This window comes from Periophthalmus magnuspinnatus, chromosome 5 (assembly GCF_009829125.3).
Source record: "Periophthalmus magnuspinnatus isolate fPerMag1 chromosome 5, fPerMag1.2.pri, whole genome shotgun sequence".
Classification (NCBI taxonomy): domain Eukaryota; kingdom Metazoa; phylum Chordata; class Actinopteri; order Gobiiformes; family Gobiidae; genus Periophthalmus; species Periophthalmus magnuspinnatus.
In genome coordinates this window covers 18568507-18591323 of record NC_047130.1, presented here as the reverse complement: position 1 = coordinate 18591323, position 22817 = coordinate 18568507, and the positions used below count along the sequence as shown (strand labels likewise).

Sequence of the window (22817 nt, the reverse complement as noted above, 5' to 3'; positions counted from 1 at the left end):
GATTTCATTGTTGTGGTTTATCGCCCCCTTCTGGGCGCAGTCGAATACCACAGTTCATGCAAATCTATAGACTCTCTCCCAAACTTCCAAACTAACTTCGTGAAACTGACAAGCAATACGATATTTCATTACGTTTGACGGGTAAGAAAACAAAACCTAACGCAATTTAAGTCAGATGCGTTGAAAACCTGTCGTTTATTTAAGTGTTTTGTAATTTGGTTGGTTTGGTTGGTGACGACATTTTTTTTTTTTTGTTAGGTGTTTTTTACTATTCTTATGTATTTTGGCTTAAATGAAATGTTGAAATAGCTTAATTTACTAATTGCTTGTCCGCATTATTATTATTATTGTATTATAGTAATTTAAACTAAAATAAAAAATAGGCCAAACTGGTTAATCCATTACTTTTCTCTCAACTCTCCCAACTTTGGATAAAAAAGATTTCTGTAACCAACTGTTTTTATGATTTGATTTCTCGCTTCTATTTTCAATAATTATTGACAGATTTGATCATATTGGTTTTAAAAGAATTTATATCTGCGTTGATTTTGTTGTGTTTGAAGGGAGTGGTCTCACTTCTGAGTTTACTTGCTGCCTAGTTGCTTTGGTTTAAACTTTACATCATCACCATATCTTTAAATCACCATATCTTTAAACTTTAAAGACACTTTGTAACGTTACTCCATTTGTGCACTTTCTTCTTTCAATATTTCATGGCAAAGTACAATGTAATCATTAGGGAAATCTGTCTCAAACATCAGCACTTTCTAGAGTCTGGAAACCATCTATGCAAGTAATTTTTTTAACTTTATACCAGATGTTACAATACTCAAGTACGACGGACTATAAGGGTCACTTAAATTAAAAAAATAAATTAAAAAAAATGCGGGCGCTACGAGAATAAAGTCGTAGCATTTCAACATTAAAGTCGTAATTTTACGAGAATAAAGTCGAAGCCAGAAAAAGTCGTAATATTACGAGAAAAAAGTCGTATTTTTATGAGAGTATAAGCTGCTGTGCGTGAATGAGTGACCAGTGCGTTGTGTGTTATGGAGAATTTGGAGCATTTTGTTCAGATAAACTTTCAACTGGGGTTTACGCAGGGTGAAATACTGTGTCTATTAGCCCGCCATCACCACACTATCATCAGTATAAGTACTTTGAAGGGACACTGCCAGCATTTGAGTTTGTTTAGTCGAAGGAACCATACAGATTTAGAAGAAATTGCTATATCTGAACAAAATGCTCCAAATTCTTCATAACGCACCGGTCACTCATTCACGCACAGCAGCCTATATTATAAAAATACGATTTTATTCTCGTAATATTACGACTTTATTCTCGTAATATTACGACTTTTTTCTCGTAATATTACGATTTTTTTTCTCGTAATATTACGACTTTTTTCTCGTAAAATTACGACTTTAATGTCGAAATGCTACGACTTTATTCTCGTAGCGCCTGCATAATTTATTTTATTTAAGTGACTCTTATACTCAAGCTAATATCACTAGGTCAACTTGATTTTTGTGGTTCTAACTAGTCTTATCTTGTTTAGATCAAAGTTCACATGTGTAATAGTTTATGATTGTCTCTTGGGTTTAATAGTTTACAAGGTAAAGTACGTGTGTTACTATTTCAGTTTTGTGTCATTTGAACAGTACACAGGCAGGAACAGTGTCTGAAGTGAAGTCCAAGAAGATGACCCAATGTCTGCGAATTCCCTCAAGATTTACAAAGCTGCACCATTCTCTGGGTAAGACTGCAGATTGACATATTTCAGTGGAGGGCTGGAACCTATTGTAAAAAGCAGCCGTATTCTTGTGAATGCAGTTTGGGTCAGATACACAGATACATAATAGTTTTGAGAGTGTTTGCCACATCCCCTTCTTAGTCAACTAACTGATACTTTTTACTCGACCGAGAAGTTTTTTAGTTGATTACAGCCTCTTACAGCCCCGGTTCACTAGACAGCAACAAAATGAATGGGGAGGACACAAGCACTCAATATTTAAACCTTCTTTTGGGGCATTTATTAAAAAAGATGTAATGTATTGTAACATTCTGATGTAAGGAAACGTGGCACATTTCTTCTGGTTGCCATCAACTTATCATTCCTATCAACCAAGTGTCACATACAGAAGCAGTTACCTGTTTTCAGATGGCTGTGATTGACAGGTGGATCAGGCAGTCAGTCAGGCAGATGTATGGCCCATCTGTATCAAAACAAATATGGCTGCTTATGAAGAAAAAAGAGAAAAAAATCACAAGAGGTTGAAAAAATATCACAGGTTTCTGCAGAATCAATGAGTGAAGCACTAAACTCTGTTAATCTGATGTGAGAGAAATGTTATTTTTTTGTGAATCTTTGTTTTGCATATGTCACTAAAATAAACAAATCTGATTGTACTGTCATGTTTGGTTTTGACTCAAGACACAACAGAGGAAGTGGGGACCAGACTGATATCACTCTGTATAAAAAATCCATGGATATTATTCTGGATTTGCCTGACAACAGCAAAAAGCTCTCACTCGTGTTCTCTACTTCTGTGCAGATTTTTGTATTGGTTCAATGTTTCATTCATCTCATTCGTGAACATCACATCACTAGTTACATGTTTTCTTCAGGTGTTTTGGCGAGCGTTCGTTGGAGTAGCAGTCTCAGACCTGGCCCCCTGCTTAGTGCTGACCCCTGCAGGGCACTCATCAATGAAAAGATCTGGATCAGAGCCCGTTTCCTGCCCCCTCTCTCTCCGGTGACAGTGTCCACTCAGATGTACAGTGAGGAGAGAGACCTGTGGCAGTCCTACGCACACTACAACACAGACTCAGAGGGAACGGTCAACTGTGAGTCAACATACAGTTCAATACAGTGAATATAGAGATGAAATGATATCCAAATCTGTCGCACGATATTTACTGTTATGGGGAGGCTAACAAAATTGTGAATATGCTACCCTTTAAAATGTCTTGACAAGCTTTTGGTTCTGCCAGAATCTAAATAATTAAGATTTAAAAGTGCTTAATTACAGTTACTTCTTCATGTAGTCTGCATTGAAACATTGCATTGGATCATGGTGTATGTAGTTCCCTCTGTTTTTTAGCGCATGGTGCACCAAAACACTGACTTTAAGCAAAGAGACTTGTATTTCGATATATTGTGATGGACCACAGTTTTATTGTGAGACTTCTGACGATACAATATAACGATATTTAGCTTTTTCTTACATCACTAGTAAAAAATGCTTTCAATATTTGTTCTTGACTTTTGTGTGGTCTGCTGAAGTTGTTTTAAATACACCATATAAATACATTTGTATTTATTTGAATTGAATAGAGGCAATATTTATAACTGGACTCTTATAAATGTTTTTTGCTTCAAGCTGTTAGAAGATCCTAATCCAATCACTTACGTTATATTATTTGTCTTTTTATATTTGCTTGTCTCCTTGGAGATGTTATTATTTTTGCCTAGAACGTTCAGCAGTATGTGAGTGAGATCTCCTCTCCACAGATCTGACATGACCAGGTTACGTTACAGGTCTCAATGAAAATAAGGTTAATTTATGCCATTCGAGGCATAGCTATAACATTTCAAGCAGGACAAGCAGGTGGTGGGCCCTCCACCAAAAAAGTTACATAGTGCTCACTCTATGAGAAATTATTTGTACAAAAACAAAAGCTTTTTATTTATAATTTCTCATTGATTTAATGTCAGTTTACTAATAACTGTTTAAGGAAGACAAAACATTTTCTGTTATACTTTATTGCTTCAGATTCCATCATTCTTCAGATGTAAACCCTGATTATAAAACACCTCTATAATTTCCATGTCAATACAACATATATATATATAGTGACTTAAAATTAGGGTTATAAAAAGCATCAAAAATCCGATACTAATAAATATTAAAACTAGTATCGACACTAGATACTCATTTGAGCAGGTATCAATACTAAAAAAGTCACATTCACAGGACTGAAGTGAACCTTTCCTGAACAGCTTTAGAATGATTTTTGAGCTGTATCAGAACAAGTATAAGACACATAGACTAGTATACACCCATGGACCACTATGAACCTACTGGACACTGAGGGATTGCACAGATATAAGGCCACATGGGAATATAAAACAAAGTACTATGATTTAATGTTGAAAGTCACATTCTATTGTCTAAAAAAAAAAAAAGGTGTTTTTTTTTTTAAATTCTTATAATTACCGTGGTATTATAATCAGTATCGCACTCAAGTTTGACATTTTTGTATTGTGACACTACTTACAATAGGAATAGTTTTTTCTTCTTTTTTCAGCTAAGTTTGATTTCCCTCTCCTCTGTCTGCTCCTGTTTAGTGTGCAGAGATGCTTCAGTCGGGGGCTCGTATGTCGGCTGTGAACCGATGGGGCTGTTCTGGGCTCTGCATCCGGCTCCAGGAGAGAGAGAGGGACTAAGGCAAGTGAAGAAATGCACTACTGACAAACCAGCTGTAACCATGGATACAGGAGGAGTCAACAAGAGCATCATTAATGAACCAGAGGAAACTACTGCATCTGCTAGCTCTAAGCCCAGCTGTCATGTTTTTGTGGAAGTTCCAGTCACAATTTGGATATACATACAAAAATATAAACAGATACTTGTGAAGAATTGGAAAAACATGGTTTCAATATTATTATGAGAATATAAAAAATATTGTATATCACCCACTCCTCCTTTAATGGTGCACTGTGTAACTTTTCTGGTCAAGGGTACACCACCTGCTTCTTTCCATGAAGATATTTTAGCTTTGCCTAGAATGTTCCACAGTATTAAACTTGTTTATGTCCATGTGGACAACCTGGTTCTGCTGCCAGGCCAAGTTCCAGGTCAGATCTGTGGAGAAGAGTAAGAAGTAAGAAAGCAGAAGAAGTAAGTAAGAATGCAATTTTTTCAAAGCAACAACATCTCCATGGAGACAAGAAGATGACATATTCATGGGTTTGAACTTCTGGTTTATCGGCGATATCTTGAGGACTCTTGCCCATTCACTAAGATATAATATTTTGTTTTGTGCTAGATTTTCACCACTCTGCAACCTGTGGATACACTCTGCCATTAAAGTTACACAGTGTGCCTTTAATAGTGGTTTTCTTCTGTTTGTCCACAGGTTAATAAAGAGGGACGTGCGCACTCCATATGAGTTTAAAGTGTCTGTTTCGGAGGGACATGTTTCTCTTGGCCACCGGGGGGCAGAACACTCAGAACTGGCCTCCATCAGCATTGAGCGCTCGTACATGGCTCCAGGAGTCAAGAGGGTGGAGATCCGGGAAAATGGACTCGTGGGGACCTTATTCCTACCTCCAGGTGATCACACACAGGCCGTGTCTCAATTCGCCAAATGCACCTTTTGAAGGGACTCTTCGAGGTACTCCTCAAAGTGTGGTTTTAAGTTTCCGGTCGAGAGTGTGTCCTCCTCAGTGTAGCCGCCATCTTGCTGAAGTGGGACAGGCCTAAACCAGGGACCGCACTTCCACCGCTGTCTTTGAGCATACATACATACATACATACATTACGTACGTTATTTTTAATGATTTATGCTTTAATAGAAGAAAAGTCAAGATGTCGTCATCACAGCCGTTTCTTTTTGTTTAGATTGAATATCAATAGGCAAAGATAAGTTTCAAGGTGATTTTTTTGTCAATTGTAGCTACTTCATAACTTTAACAAAATAAACCTTGTGAAAACGTAATAACAGACGGAGGTAACAATATAATTTTACATTCATAGTCTATAAACCAGAGAACACTGATTAGTTGTACATATAGTGGGATATTGCAGTTTAACATTCGGTATTTTGGCCAGTGGCTACACTACTTTAATAACAGTAGAGGGCGCTGTTTCCCTTCTATGCTGTGCCAATTCTTTTCATCTGATTATTATAAGGTATTTTCTAGCAGTGCAGCGCTACATCAAGCTAGTATCTTGACTTACTAACACTAAGGTAAATGACACATGCCCACGAGGGGCGCAGACGTATGGAATGTACCGGAACACATGAAGATTTTGTGCACGTCTCAGGACTCTCTTCTGTCCTTTCTGGAGAGTCCGTTGCTTCATTGTTCACATTACCTATGTGGAACTCATTAAACCTTCTGACTTTGTTTCAGTCTCTTGGTCTTTGACGCTTACAATAGAAACGAACATTCTTACATTATTCTTATTGCAATAATAATTTCTCATGATAATAATGTCTTCTTATTGTCTAGCAATAACTGCACATTCCTTTATTCCATGTAACTCCCCTCCTTTTTAATCATCAAACACACGGCCTGTACTTATCTTTATTCAGATTTAACAGTTTCATGTCGCACTGTTGTAGATGAGGTAAACCAGTACGAACATTTGAATGTGTATTGCGCAGCAGACTCCATTTTCTTCTCTTTTTTGCGTAGTTGCGGTACATGATGGGATATAGAAGTGCGTGAAGTGTGCATGGATGCACGCTTCGGCCACGTCCGATCTCCATGGAAACGGTGGAAAGGGGAGGGCAGGTTTGTGGGCCCATTCAGTAGGGTGGGTTGAAATGGGACAGCCCTTGTCACGCCGGAAATTACGTAACTGCCCTTTGACGCACACTTCCAATCATGATCATAAGGCCAGTTTGGCGAATTGGGACACGGCCACAGATCCTATTTTTACTTTTAATCTGTGTAGTGCCTCTACACAGATTAAAAGTAAAATAGGAACAGCGTGATTGGCCTAACAGGTATCCACACTTCAAGCTCCGCCCCTGTGATCAGAAACACCTGGCTTTAATCAAGGCAGTTCTGTTTGATGTTACATGGTTCTGGAAATAACTGTGGCCACTGAGGACGCCACATACTTAGATTTAGACGTTTTTGACCTAAAAAGCTGCAGATTTACCTAGTTTAAACTAAAATTGCCCCCCAAAAAAAATGACTAGGAACAGTAGATTTTAGTAGAATTTATTAAATGAGTTAACAGTGTATGCATTTTTTGTAGGTCCTGGTCCATTCCCGGCCGTTTTAGATCTTTTTGGGATGGCTGGAGGTTTGATGGAGTTCCGCTCGGCTCTGTTTGCATCCAAAGGCTATGCTAGCTTCTCCTTGGCATACTTTGGTCACAAGGATCTGCCTGGGCCACTAAAAACTATCAATGTTGGGAATGCATACTTCAAGGTGAGACAGAAGTCCATCCAGTTTTTACTTGGCAGCCGTTTTGAAGTTACTTGAATTTATTTCATATCAAATATTTATCTCAATTTTAAAGCCCCAACATATAACTTTAGCCAAAAACAAAAAAAAAATCTTTAAAAAGCATGATTTTGTTTTTTGTTTTTTATTGCACATGTGTCCTTACTGCAAGCATCCTTGCATCTCCACAAACCTTGACTTCTACAGTCTGTCATAAAACATATCTACCTCCAATGGATAATGCTCCAAAATATGGTTTAAACATCTTCATGCAATTATGCAGGTGATACTAAGTCCAGAAAGTTGAATAGCACTGTCACTCAAATCACGCAATGAAGAAAAGATCCATTAAACATGAACTTAGCAAACTTAGCAAAGTCAACTATTTTGGTGAAAAAATCATTCTCATAATATTTTATAATATTTTAAGTTGTGAGTCCATTGCGGGTGCATGGGAGGGGCGTCTGCACAGTGGAGAGGGGCATCATCACCGCTTGCAGCTTTAATAAACTGTTTGTTCATTATGAATTAACTCTTTGTTCATGCTTTATTTAGGCTAATTCAAGCTAAGGCTAAATATGATTAGGGTTGTGAAAATTACCAAAAGTCTGATACTATCAATAATAAAACTAGTATTGAAACTAGATACTCACAGGTATCGATACTAAAAAACCTTTTACAGGATAGAAATGAACGTTTCCTGAATACCTTTAGAATGATCTTGAGCTGTATCAGAACAAGTGTAAGACATATACACTAGTATACACCCATGGACCACTGAGGGATTACACAGATATAAGGCCACATGGGAATATAACAAGTACAACCATTTAATGTTGAAAATCACATATTGTGTAAATACAGTGTTTTTTATGATCAGCGTGGTATCGGAAATCTGTATTGAGCATCAAGTCAATTCCTTAGCATCAAAATAAAGTTAAAAATTTTATTATCGTGACACTAGTTACTGTAAAGTGTTACCTATTTTTCTGTTGTGAAAACTTGACTTTGACTCTTTTTTTGAAAATATTTATACTTGAACAGTGTGGTATTTCATTTCTAAAATTGTTTTACAGACAGCGTTTCAGTTCCTCCAGGATCACGATCAGATTTGTCAGGACAGAGTGGGAGTCCTGGGCATCTCTTATGGAGGCTACCTGACTCTGAGAGTATCAACTTTACCTGGAGTCAAGGTACGTCTTAAATGTATTCACTTGCATCCTTGTTTAAGCCCAGTTTAGTCCTGATCTAGACTTGATTAGGTCCTGTTTTAGTCCTGGTTTAGGTCTTGGTTTAGTCCTAGTTTAGTTCTAATTTTGAAAGGTAATAGAATGGTGTTGAAACTTCCACGTCCAATAGTATTTTGATTGTTTTGCTCTGATGTCCATGATAGGAGAAATAAAAAAAGAGCTGGCTATAAATCTCTGTAAACATGTTACTTTGAAAACTTAAAGGCATTGTAAAAACTTGAAAAACAGAACTAGTTAATATTAAACAGTTTGCAGTGGTCCAAAGTTATTCCTCATTTACCTTTTTATATTCAGAGTATCATAATTATTCACCACGATGAGTTTATAAACACTCTCCACAACTTTCAGAGCCCAGAACAGAGTTTTGACGGTAAAGCGAACAACAATTAGCTTTCTAATGCGCACATCCTGACAAGAAGATGCTTTACAATTAGATGCATTACATTACACAGTGGACTTATTTTGACCTAAACAGCTGTTTTTTTTAACAATATATTTGTACTGGGGCAAAACAAGAACATGGAAAAAATACAGCACATCTCATATTTATTTATTTTTTTCTACAGCCGGCCTGTTTGATTTGCATAAACGGACCAGTGGGCAGCACCGCTCCACTTTCTGATGACGAGGGGAGAACTAAGGCTTTTGAATTGTACATATAAATCATACATTTACAGCTACCAGTTTGCCCTGTCACGGTAACACATTTTGAAACACAATTTATTTCTACAGAGTTGTAATGCAATAAATGATACTATTAAAGGTACTTTATGCCACTGACACATTATAAACCAAGGTAATCCCAGTGGAGCCAGGGGCAGCAGTCTAAGCAGGGACTCCCAGACTCCCCTCACCTGAGACACGTCCGCCAGCTCCTTCCTGGGACCCCAGGGCGTTCCCAGACCAGCCGAGACATTTGGTCCCTCCAGCGTGTCCTGGGTCTTCCCCGTGGTCTCTTTCCATTGGTACATGCCCAGAACACCTCCCTAGGGAGACGTCCAGAAGGCATCCTGAGCCAATGTAAAGCAAGAATCGAGAGCTTTGCCTTTTGGCTCCGCTCCTCCTTTACCACAATAAAAATAATATATAGATCCCTAAATGTATTGTTCCAGCTTTCATATATTGAACGATAAGTCCATATATAGGCCTAGTAATCGCGACAGGCCTACTACCAGTACAACTGTTGCCCATAAAACATTGCACCTTATTTTGACCTTATTCACTAGCAGGGTAATATGGATAGATGTGGTGGCTGCGGAGAGGCTAAGGATAGGGGTGCGCTCCAAGCCGATTCAAGACACCTCCCCATCCTTTCTGTAGATGATGAGGTCTTCAGGCTGAAAGCGGAGACAGGCGTTGTTGCTGGGATAGGCTTGTATAAATAGGGCTTCTGGGTAATTAGAGGTGTGGTTGAGGTGAGCTGTGGTTCGCTGGCGAGATCCGGGAGCAGGACCACGCCTCAGGCTCCTCCTCCAATCGATCTTGCTTGTCTCCATTTGGACGATGGTTATATTCTTGTTGTGTGGAGGGTTCACCACCTGCTTGTCTCATTGTTGCTCTTGCTTGTCTTTAAACTAAACTGTAGTTAATCTGTTTTTGAGCAGTAAAAACATGTGTCATTGAAGTGATATTTAGAAATGTTTAATACCCTACATTCAAGACAGACGAATGACATAGCCATAGAGACAAGCAGGTAGCAAGCTCCCACCAAAAAGTTACATATTTTCCCTTTTAAGAGGATTACTGATGTGTTAAAAGACAAATATGAGCTTATCGGCAACGGTTTAGCTTTTTTGCTAGACAATTTAGATATATTTTATTTATCAAACACTTTGTATTTCTGTTTTAGTGAACAAAAACACTGGAACTTCACCCCCGAGGGCTATGTCATTTTCAAGGACATCTCGTTCCCAGAGAATTTACCGGAACCGTTGAGAGTCAAGGTGATGCAGTATAATTTTAATAAATATTACCATTTAACTAATTCCTGGTTTTGATTTGAAGATTGAGGAAATTCCTTGTCCGGTCATGTACATTGTGAGTGAGGATGACTTGAGCGCGTGTGCTGCAGAGAATGCTGATGTGGTAAGGGCTTAAATCCACTGCATCATTCATTATATTGAAGTGCAGATGGTTTTCATGTTTTTCTAATTATTACTTGGTTTGATTGAATAGCCTCACAGTTTATCTTTATATCATAGTTTTGCATTAAAGTGTCAGGAAGTAGTGATGAGTTTTCAAACAGAATACTTCCACCTCTCTCGTCAACATAGGAAAATGCCTTCGTTGTGCATTTTGCAAACACATTCATATGGCTCTAACACAAACTTGGGCAAATTACGGCCCTTTGGCCTTATTAATCCGGCCCGCTGAACGTGACCAAATTATATAAAAATAGGTAAGGGTAAGCCTTGTTCAAAGCTTTTCTGCCATGTTTATTTAACTGAAATTTAATAAATTATTAATTAAATGAATGCATTTGGAAAACTATTTGTACAATGAGTCTTGCATATTCATGCTTTACTACATGTTACAGGCCAAATCTCTAATGTAATATATAATGTATATATCCTGGCATTGTGGCCCATGTGTCAAAAAGTTTGCCCACCCCTGCACTAACATGTTCACAAGCAAAGAACATCTCCCACATGTCTCTCCATGGACCAGCACCAGAGCTGCTTTAAAGTCTATTCTCTGAGCCCCAGGAGCCAGAGACCTGAGCACAGGACACATGTGTGAAGTATTTCCTAGTCAGGACCCAAGCAGTAGTGTTCTGGATGTACTGCAGCTGTCTTAACACGCTGAAGGGGGAGTGACTTAGTGTGGAGAGCAAAGGGAGGGGAGAGTGTCAGAAACAAAATATTAAAATGTTAGTGCATTGTTTTTGCTGAATATAGCATTTCAAAACAATAAACATAACATAACATGGTGATCCATGTTATGTGTTATCAGTTAATACCCCATAGAAGTGAAATACCCCTTTGTTTCACACTTTTTCCTCTTGTTCAGTTGGAGCAGACCCTAAACGCCTGTGGTAAAGGTCACCTGTTCACCCGCCTGTCATATCCTGGAGCCGGGCACCTCATTGAGCCGGCATATTCCCCACACATCCGATTGTCTCTGTGGACCGTCAAACCAGAGAAACGTGAGTCTATTGCCACTGTTGCCAATACAACACTGCAGGGGCATTACGGTGTCTGAAAAGGAAATTCACATTCATTACTCTCCATTAAATCAAATGTTTAACATGGGATTAAATGTGTGTGTGTAAGTGGCGTTAAAATTAAATGAGTGACGTTTTCTACTATACTTCAAACTAGGTTAATTAGCAGCATTGTGGTCTAAAATGGTCAGAAATCAAGTGTGTGCTGCCAACTATTGGTAAAGTTGGCAGCACACACTCGATGCCACTGCATTTTAAAAGGCATGTTACACATGTCTCTGCTCCCAGTTTAGTACTGATGTGGACTTCGTTTGGTCCTGGTCTGGTCCTGGTCTAGTCCTGGTCTAGTCCTGGTCTAGTCCTGGTCTAGTCCTGGTCTAGTCCTGGTCTAGTCCTGGTTTTGTTCTTTTTCCCTTTTATACACTGATGTCTCTCCCGAATGTTTAATTAGCCCTGCTTAAATACTCTCCTGTACAGGAAGCACCTCCCCCCGGTATACAGGTGCTGTGGGTATAACATTGGCTGTAGCTCATATTAAACTTTCTCTCAGGGCCCAAGTCCCTTAACTAAATCGTGTTTAACAAAATAAACTATAAACATTGAAACAAAATACATAAGACACTGACACAAGGAAATAAACTTAAACCAGTTCTCCTCTCCACATGGTCCGGCCCATGACCACACCCAAGCCTATAAAAATGGCCGACATAGGGCACGCTCCCTCTTTGTCTGGACCATGTGGAGATTCAGGTAAGTGGATTGCGGAATTAAACTGAATTGACTACATTTAACCAAATAAAATATTTTTAAACTAACAAGTGTGTGTGGTGATTAAACTAATTGAAAAACTAAAAACAAACCCAGGATAGTTCTATTTTGTTTTATATTGGAAAATTATTGAAAACTAACATACGTGTGAACAAACAAAATGCTGGTAATATTAAAAAGGGACAAAGGCCCAAATTGTCACACCTTTTCTCAAATATTTTGTTCTATCTAATTGTATAGAATATAATATAATTTATACATAATTGAATCATCATGAGTTAAAGGAACTGTATGTAAACATGAACAATCTGTGTCCCCAGATGCAAAGTAAGGATCTTCAAATTAAATCTAGCTTTTCCTGATAACAATTCTAACGCTGATGTTGTCTTAACAAAAGCATTGAACATTGTGGCCAAGTTGTTTTATGTGTTTTGGTTCAAGGTTATTATCCAATCAGAAAGCAGAATGAGCCTCACATGAGACTCCCATTTGGGTTGCCAGTTTTAATGCTGCAATCTAGTTGGTTTAAACCTACACACAGGCTACATACAGTTCCTTTAGTTTTCAGAAAAGCCTAAAAAAACAAGTTTGGATAATTGACTTGATTATGTTTTTTTGTGTTAGTGTTTGTTCTTTGGGGGGGGCAGCCAGCCCCTCACGCTGTTGCTCAAGAGGACGCCTGGAGAAGGATCCACCAGTTCTTGGATACTCACCTCAGAGGAGACAGAGTTCACTAAAAAGTTAGGACAATGTGCATGATACATGTATGTATGTCAGTTACTGTGGTGACACAATGCACACATTACACACGGCTTATTGCTAGGATGTGGGGTCGGGAGGATCGGCCTCCTGCGATTGGTCATTTGAAGTGATGAAGTTTAGGGACACGTTTTTTTTTTAAGTAAAGAAGCGGGTTTTGGTTAAAGTTATGGTTAAGGTTAGGGTTTGGTTAAGTTTTTGAACAGGGTTATGTTAAGGTGAAGAAAATGGGTCAAGTTTGGGTTGGGAAAATGTTTTAGGGTAGTTAACATGTTATATAACATCGGCATCGACAAGCCATAACTACACTTGCACTACTTACAAGCCATAACTACACTGTCAAATCACTTTTAACATAGTCAAAAAATAGAAAATGGATTTAAAAAACACATTTTCAGCACCCTGAGATCAATACGAGCGTTCATGGTCTAGTTTAGATGTTTGATTTTCAACAAAAAGGAGAGAGTGACTCACTGAAAACTGTTGGCTAATGCTAGCTTCTGCAATAGTACTATCAAATTCTACCAAATGAGTTATTTTGTTATTGCTTTGTACCTGTGCTGCTGTGAATTTGTAGTCGTGTTGCCAAGCAACACGCCCTCAGAGCTGTGTAGCATTTCTGAGGTAAGACAAACTACTTTAGAGTCCTGACAAAATATTATATTTTTGCTATTGAATGTTCTCTAGTTTCTTTTCCAAATCATTATGTATTGTATTTTAATTAGCTACATTGTATTTCAATGCAAGTTAATTTTAATCAGTATACTGTGAGGTAATAACCAAACAGTTACTATGTTAATTCACAAAATACAGAGAATGCAGACAGCACATGACCAATTAGAAGTGATTGGTTCAGGAACATCACATCACTAGTATTTACCTCCAGTCGGCTCTTTTGAATGGTTCCTTTCTCATTTTTATGCATTTTTACACAGATTAACGCTGAATCAAGAGAAGAATCAGTACAGAACATAGATTGTATACAGTGGTCCCTCGTTTATCGCGGGGGATTACGTTCCAAAAATAACCCACGATAGTAGTAGGATAGTAGTTTTTACAATTATTATATATGTTTTGTAGCTGTAAAACCCCTCACCACAAACTTTATACACTTTTTCTCACACAGGCATTAACATTTTCTCACATTTCTCTCTTGTTTAAACACTCTCAAAGTTCAAACCTTTGTAGATAAAAAAAAGCACAGTATTATAGAACGAAACCAAATACTGTACTGTAAATAAAAATGACAGCTTTAAGAAATACTGTAACAAATAAAATTTTACTGATCAGCCTACGAGGTTGGACACATAAGAAATGATTAATAGTGACTCACGCGTATTTCACAGTTCCTCTGACCGCACCTCTTCGTCCTGGCGCCGCTCCGCTGTAATGTCTCGTAATGTTCTTTTTCCTGCAGTCACTGATCCACAAAGCTAAAGCAGACTCCATTGACACAGTGGTCTTGGTGTGGGCAGTTACAACCCTTTTTCCATTCGTCTTCAAACTTATTGCTGCTGTCGTCCTTATGTTATTTTACATGCAAAGTCTCTAGCCCGTTACTACCGAGGGTCCCCTAATTTGGGGACTCTGGGAAGCGAATTTCTGTTTCGCCATGAGCCAACACACTAATCACGGAAAATACATTAATGTGGCACATCAAATTAAACAGCACCGCTAGCGCTGCAAGGCTATGTAGACTATTTTCGCCGTCCACAAACACAACTCAGATGACACCCAAGAGAACACCTCAAAACAAAATCCTCCAACCTCAGTTTGGCCAAACCACTCACCGCATTTACGGCTCCACAACAGCTGTACTTCATGCTACCCACACAAACAACCGCGCAAAAGAAAAGAAAAGACTCTACCGGTTCCAAAGATGTAAGCCCCAGCACTGTACACCAAAGCATCGCGGAGATATAAGCTTTTCAAGCTTGCTTTTCAAAACCACATTAGTAAAAATTCTTACCTTTGTCGTCTTGCCGTGAAAAGTTTATTCTACTGTAAATAAAAGCTATTTAGCCCCGACTGTTGTCCACCACTTAACAGTCTGAGAGTGGTTCTATCGTGATATATGGTTCCTACTGAGCACTTACAGTAAACCAATGGAGAAGCATGGCACTTTCACATGGCTTTGTTTTCCCCCTTCTGGTTGGCTGACTGTGTTGTCAATCTTGTATTGCAAGTTATAGCCTCATTCTATTGGCTTTCACGATTCCAGAGAGGGGTCACTCATGCATATTGACCAATCCGCTGGGGAGTAAGATCTGCACGCAAAGGGAAGAGGCCAGAAGGACCATTACACACAAGGACGCAGAGCGCACGGGACAAACTTAGTTTTGCTTCTTTCACTAAATTCATTTCTAAAAAATCAGTCAAATGCTTTATGTGGTCATTTTATTTGTAGGGGAAACATTCATATACACATATTTACATTATTGAATTATTAATATATATATATATATTTTTTTTTTTTTTTTTAATCCAAAATGCTTTGGCATTTTGGATTAAAAAATATATAAAAAATATAAAATGTTTTCTTTAGGTCTACTGAACACCATTAGTGATATAAAAATGAAATATATAACTTTTACATGACAGAAATGCAAATGGCACTATGTGTGCCAAATGGTGCCAAAATGGAAACCTCGCCTGACATACCTGTACTAAAATCTTTTTTTGATCTGCTTCATCTAATCAGTTTCAACCTTTGCAGAGATAATGTTCACATGTTTGGTTTCTATTTTATGAAGTAAAAAGGTTATATTGGCAACATTCCAAAGAGTTATTCATCATAAAACATGTTTTTTTTTATAGGCGAGGCTAAAAAAATCTAAATTTTTGCTGCGTTTCACCCTAATTTTCTCTTTATCAGTAACACATACATGGATAAATGACATAAAATTATTCTGCCAAATGATCCCTTTACAGTGGCACAAAAATCATTCAAATACACCTTGGGGTTGCTGAAATAGACCAATTTCTAAATGGATATACATTTTTTGAAAATTTGTCTTCAAAATAGGCTTAGGTAGTAACAGGCTAGTGGACGCATGTCTTGGCCGTCAGCAGCGCAAATCTGGCATTGACGCACCGTGTCTTGAGCGTTCAGGTGTCAGACGCTCTGTTCGTGCATCTAAAAGTTGAAAAAGCTGAACTTTTTGACATTTGATGCGCAGTGTCAACCAATCAGACACTACACTCCAGTGACAGTGACGTCATTATCCAGAACACGTAGAAAGACATCAGCTGCAAACTAGCGGCAACTTAATTGTGCTGGGCGCACCAGGTAGCATAAAAGCTAATCGTGGAGCCGATCACTTCTGTTAAATTTTACAGTATGTAATAAATACACTAAAGTCACTCTCTCAACCTGGTCTGCAGCGTTCACAAAGACACAGGGAAAACAAAACATGCAAAGGCACTCGCAGACCCCGTGTCCGTGACGCGCGTCGGAGGTGTCTGCCCTCAAATGCAGAGGTGGCCAACATGTTCTTGATGCCCCAGTGTTTCAGAGTCACACTGCTAGCATCGAACATTTATGTAAATTTTGGCTGAACGCATTCTGTACTGTAGAGTAGACACAGCACGACCATTAGCCAATCAGGATGCAGAACACAATGGGCGTTCATACACTGTAAAATTGCACACAAAAAAAAATCTGAAACGGCAAGACCGCGAAAAGTGAACCACGATATAGCGAGAGACCACTGTAGACTTTATACAGTCTATACTGAAAACGTTACACAGAAAACACAATCTCTGTAATTAGTTTGTAGATAAAATAAGTTCTAACATTGGCTTCTGCCATATAAATAAATAGTAAAAGATACTTTTTGAACGTCTCTTTGCAAGAAACGGATCCAAAAGATTCAGATCTCATAAAAGACCTGAAAGTTCCATCTCTAGTAAACACATTTCCCGTCCTTTTTTCTTTAACTCAGATATCAGCTTCCTTCAATGCACCAGAAAAAGGGATTTTATGAGGTCAGATATTGAAAGGTGTAAGATTAGTGAATAAGAACAAAATTGAGTGTTAAATATGATCTCTTAATTCTTCAACAAATCAGGCTCATTGTTACTAAGAATCATGTGAAACCAACTGCCTGATATCTCAGACACTTGAATCTCTGCCTCCTGTTTGTTTTTTGTTACTGTTGAAAATGCACTGACAGAGCTTTGAGAACTATGAGGAAACAAAAGCCTGCACTATCCCAGACAGTTATTTCTGTGTCCTGGTGCTATGTCAATGTAGCAGAAAGGACTAAGTGGGCAGGGCTAAAAGTTGGAAATAGATGGCTTGAAAATGCTTTGAAATCGGGCACAAACCCTTTAAACTTGCTCAGGGAACTTAGCAGTAGATGTGATAAATTGCTGCTCAATTTTTTATTTTTTTTTAATTTTTTTTTTCTATTAAAATTTTTGGACTACTTGAAATGGGAAAGAATGTCACATAAACCATGAGTAACTTTTGTTTTATTGAGAGATAAACATGACTGGGTTGTTCTTGGGAACCATTATATTTGTAAGATGCATTTTTAAAAGATGTTTCTTTTTCAGACATTTAATACAATTGTGAATAAAAATAAATAAATAAACAAATAAAAAAATAATAATTGTAAGTTTTATTCTATGATGCCTCTTTAGGGCGACAGGCTTGTCATGATAACACATTTTGAAGTGCGATGTATTGCTGAAGAAAATATAGACGATAAACTAATATTGGAACCACATCCTGAAGTAGAATTACACCAAAAAACTATTCTAAATGCACAATATTGTTAAAAAATATGAACCGCAATAAATAAACAGCAGAAAACAACACTTTAGTTGGTCTGTATCTATAATGAGCCATAGAAGTTCATAATTCAAACTTCTACAGCTCAGATTTGATCATAGTTCAGAAAAATAACAAATGTTCCCACTGGTAAAAAGAAAAAGTCCCATGGTAAACACTGACCCACAAAAATGATTGTTCCATCTGTCGTGTGGAATGATAAGGCGATATCGAGACAGAATTCGTAAAAATCATTAAAAAACAGCAAAGTTGCACTGAAATAATAATGTTCAGGGCTATATTTTCACACAGTAACAAGTTTAAAGTTATAAACAGTGGTGGATGAAGTACTCAGTTATGATACTTAAGTATAAGTACAGATCCAGAGCTAAAAATGACTCAAGTAAAAGTATCACGTGAATAAAATCTAAGTAAAAGTGTTTAAGTTCCCATTTAAAAATGTACTTTAAGAGAAAGTATTTCACATAAGTGTTGTGAATTTGTTAAAGAGCAAATGCAGTGATATTGATTAAAATAAGACATATTTTGGTCGACAGTAGCAACATGAATCAATTTCTTAATGTTTTTTAATGAATTTTGTGTATTTTTGTTTGCTCGAAGCCAAAGCTTGAACTCGAAAAGTTATTTCAGAATGTGGAAAATAACCTCCCAAAGCATATGAAAAGTACTTTTTACTTTTCAGTCCAGTTAAAAGATGTAGTGGAGTAGAAAGTACAGATACTGCTCTCAAATGTAGTGAAGTAAAAGGACAAAATATCCACTGTAAAAATGTACTTTAGTAGAATTTTTAGGTACCTGCACTTTACTACTTTTACTTTATTACCGTCCACCACTGGTTATAAATGATCCATAAACGTTCTGACAGTTGAAGATATAAACAAGCAGTTAGGTGATCAATCGTGTTCAGTCCTGTTGGATACTGCACCTTTCATGTTAATTAATACATTGTGTTTTATCATTTCTATGTCTCGGACTGGTTGAACGTGAAATGAATGCAAAAGAAAATATTAACTTTTATTGAAAGATAAACAGAACTGGTTTGGTCTTGAATCTTGACACTGTGCAGTAAAACTTGTTATGTGGAGCTGACAAACAGAAGTTCAAAACAAAACTGCTTTTAATCTGGTTCTGAGAATGGAGAGAATGTGGAGAATGTGTTGTTTCTGTTCAGGTAGAGCATTCAAAACAAGAGATAAAAGTTGCTCCATTCATAATCCATCCCTTAAAGGTGCACTGTGTAACTTTGTAAGGGAAATGTTATTGCTTTACCCGGAATGTTCCACAGCATGGCATTAAACTGATCTATCTTCATGAAGTTTCCAAGTGATGTCACCAGACCATGAAACCACAAGTTCCGATGAAACCACATGCAACTGAATAAACAGTTTAATGCTGTACTGTGGAACATTCCAAACAAAGCAATAGCATCTCCATGGAGACGAGCAGGTGGCAGACCCTTCACTAGATGCTAAAAATGTCAAAATATTATGTGATATCACAGCATTCAGGTCTGAATTTGCGCCAGTTTTATTTTCAATTTATGCAACGTGAACCCAACCAATGCCATATAAAACACTTTTATGGCAACATCTTTAATTTTTAAAAGTTTTTCATGTCTCTGAAGCCAAGAGATTTTTAAAGCTACCATCTGTTATTAAATTGGCCCCGTTCTCATACTTTACCACATGCTGTCCACATTACTGCTGTCTGATAGTGAAGACCAGAGAACACAGAGTTTGAACAAACGCCAGGTGAGGGGAGGAGCCAGGTGAGGGGAGGAGCCAGGTGAGGGGAGGAGCCAGGTGAGGGGAGGAGCCAGGTGAGGGGAGGAACCAGGTGAGAGGAGGAACCAGGTGAGGGGAGGAACCAGGTGAGGGGAGGAACCAGGTGAGGGGAGGAACCAGGTGAGGAGAGGGGCCAGGTGAGGGGAAGAGCCAGGTGAAGGGAGGGGCCAGGTGAGGTGAGGTGAGAGGCGAGGGGATAAAGTTGCAGATAGTAGCTTTAAAGTCTAAATGACTGTCTAGTTTAGTGGTAGTTGGGCACAAAGAGCTCATGGCAGGCGGATGTCACCATGGCGATCAGAGTGATAAACTCTGGGAAGTCGATCTCTAAGTCTCCGTTCTGGTCCAGGTCTGTGAACAGCTGGTCCAGGGTCTCGTTCTCATGGATTTTCTGAATAAAAGAGACAATATATACATAAATATTTTTGAATCTACTTTCTATACAATTTCAAACTCAACACTCAATACTGATTTTTTTATGCCACAATGATGATAAAAAAACACTTTCTTTACACATTAGAATGTAATTTTCTACATACCATGCAGTCTTTCTTAAATGAATTAAGATAATTATAAAATCATTTAGGAAGGATCCAATTGTGTCTGCGAATTGAAAGCAAACACTAATGTCCCTGTTGCAGATCTGACCTGTATGAAGTGGTTCATCTCGTTGTTGATCAGTTCCTTAAGCTCCGCCTTCTTCAATTTGCACTTGTGTCCGGAATATTTGTGGAAAGCTCTAATAATTGTCACCATCCCGTTCTCCAGCTCCGACATGTCATCCACTGACGCCTGGGGTCGCAAAAAACACTTAATACAAACGGGTTACTTCAATTAGAAATCAGATAACTATAAAATAATAACACAAGAATTCGATCTGATTTTTTGGTGTTTATGGCACAAAAGAAATAATCCAAATTATATAACGCAAAATTTACTTTTATGACCTTTAAGCCCTGTTATAATGCTGTAGCGTCCTCAAAAAAATACCTGGAGTTTTGTTTTGTTTCATTCATACATGTTGGAGTAATCCTGGAATATTACACATCTCCAAAGCTCAAAATGCTCTGTTCCACCTTGTGATGTCATGAAGTGGTAGTTTTCAAGTTACCAGCTCCTTTTTGCCTTTAGTTCAGTAGAGATTGGCATTTCTAGGTCTGAAATCACCCAAATAATCCTAGTGAAGGTGTGTGGAGTTTAAAAACATAGTGGAGCACTTCCTGTATTACCACATGACATCACATAGAGCCTAGGCATATTTAGGAGTTTGCCGAGTATGTTTGTGATGAGGAAACCGACATCACCTTCATCTTCCATTCCAAGTTCTTCAATTTTAAAGGACTTACAATTTACAAAGCACAATTATAATTTTATTATAAATCAAACTGTCTTAAAATAAACAGTCGTCAGATTTCGTTGCTTCCACATTATCAAATGACCTCAATTAACTCAATCACAGGGACATGTAATGAGTCTGTATACTGAATATAACTGTCCAAGAACTTAGTCACTCTACACTAATCCTTGTCCTTTATTAAGTCTGTTTCTCGTCTTTACAGAAAATGATGATGCATGTTCCTTACCTCCATTTCAAGCTGCTCTGTCTCTGCTCCTTCTGCCTCTGACGCCTCACCCTCTCCTCTTTCTCTTTTAACTCCCTCTCTCTCACTCTTATTTCCCCTCTCTCTCTTCCTCTTCTCTCACTCATCTCCTCCACTCCTCTTCCCTCTCTCCCTCTTACCCCCCCTCTCCCTTCTCTCACCTCTCCTCTTATCTCCACCCTCTTTTCCTCTCTCCAATTTCTTTCATTTTCTCTACTCTCTCTCACAGACACACCTCCTCCCCTCCTCTCTCTCTTCTCTCCCTCTCACCCCCTCCTTCTCTCCTCCTATAATCTCCCTCTTTCGCTTTCCCTTTACTCTCCACACCACCCCCTCTTCTCTCTCTCTATCTTTCACTCTCCTTCTCCTCTTCCCTTTCTCCCCTCTCCCTCTCTTTCTCTCTTGTCTCTCTCGTTCTCTCTTTCACTTTCTCGCGCCATCTCTCACTGTCTGTCCTCTCTCTCCTCTCTCTCATCTCTCTCCCTCCTCCTTCTTCTCTTCCCTATCTCCTCTCTCTCCCTCCTCCTTCTTCTCTTCCCTATCTCCTCTCTCTCTCCTCTCTCCCTCCCTCTCTGTCCTCTCACTTTCTCCCTCTCCTCTTCCCTGTCTCATATTTCTCTCTCTCTTTCTCTCTCTCCTTCCTTTCCTCTTCCCCATTTCTCTTTCTCTCTCTCTCTCCTCCCTCTCCTCTTCCCTGTCTCCTCTCTCTTTTTCTCTCTCCTCTCTCTCTCCCTCCTCCCTTTCCTCTTCCCACTCTCTTCCTCCCTCCTCTCTCCCTCCCTCTCCCTCTCTCTCTCTTCTTTCTATCATTATTGATCCTTTGTATTAGGCCTCTGCACACGCCCCACTCGTCTCATAATCGCTCCGGTAATGGACGGCACTGTGGTCAGAGCTTTGACCAAAAATGCATTTCCTGGTTCGGTCACATGATGCGGTTGAAGTTGTGGTCTGAAAGTGCATGTCTGAGAAGGAGAGAGAGAGACAGAGAAAGAGAGAGACGGGGTGAAGGAGAGGGAGGAGAGAGAGCCGGGAATTACATTATCTGAACTTTATAATGCGAACCCAAAAGGAAATATGGCACAGATGGGAAAATTTGATCATGAATTTAGCTGCAGTAGAAGAAGATGCTCTCCATGGGTTTTAGAATGATACAAAATTATAACTGTTTCCATAGCAATTAATAATCAAACAAAATATGGCAAGAAGGCCTCAAGTGTTGCATATACACCGAAAGCTGAAACCCACAAGAAACCACAAAGCTTACACTTCACATCTGAAACTGCAGATTAAAGAAGTCAAATTGTGTATAAATAGAAAGTTTCCTGTGTCAATGCGACTGTTACCAGCAGCTATTAATTTATGCCTGCACAACTCTCTGCAACACATCACTGTTTCCTCCTTTCCAACCCTGGTGTTAAACTGATTCTGTAACTTTCAACTTGTATAAAAACTCTTTCCTGTTTTAAGTTTGTTGTGATAATTTTACTTCCTGGTTGGACATAGAAAAG

General features: G+C 38.5%; 2 protein-coding genes across 2 annotated transcripts; one reads left to right on the top strand and one right to left on the bottom strand.

Annotated features, from left to right (window-relative positions):
• Positions 1 to 52: 52 nt before the first annotated feature.
• LOC117371062 (acyl-coenzyme A thioesterase 5-like) lies at positions 53 to 15477 on the top strand. Its single transcript, XM_033966652.2, has 12 exons — positions 53 to 141; positions 1662 to 1756; positions 2629 to 2847; positions 4352 to 4451; positions 5143 to 5339; positions 6999 to 7174; positions 8266 to 8382; positions 9006 to 9091; positions 10289 to 10382; positions 10444 to 10524; positions 11449 to 11584; positions 12995 to 15477. Exons 2-12 carry the CDS (start codon positions 1702 to 1704, stop codon positions 13105 to 13107), a joined length of 1374 nt encoding a protein of 457 aa, XP_033822543.1. The 5' UTR covers positions 53 to 141; positions 1662 to 1701; the 3' UTR covers positions 13108 to 15477.
• A 2403-nt stretch (positions 15478 to 17880) lies between these two features.
• On the bottom strand, positions 17881 to 21343 carry LOC117371311 (protein S100-B-like). The gene is made up of 3 exons (XM_033966961.2): positions 21292 to 21343; positions 20357 to 20500; positions 17881 to 20099 (listed from the first exon to the last, which is right to left on the bottom strand). Exons 1-3 carry the CDS (start codon positions 21295 to 21297, stop codon positions 19953 to 19955), a joined length of 297 nt encoding a protein of 98 aa, XP_033822852.2. The 5' UTR covers positions 21298 to 21343; the 3' UTR covers positions 17881 to 19952.
• Between the last annotated feature and the right edge of the window lie 1474 nt (positions 21344 to 22817).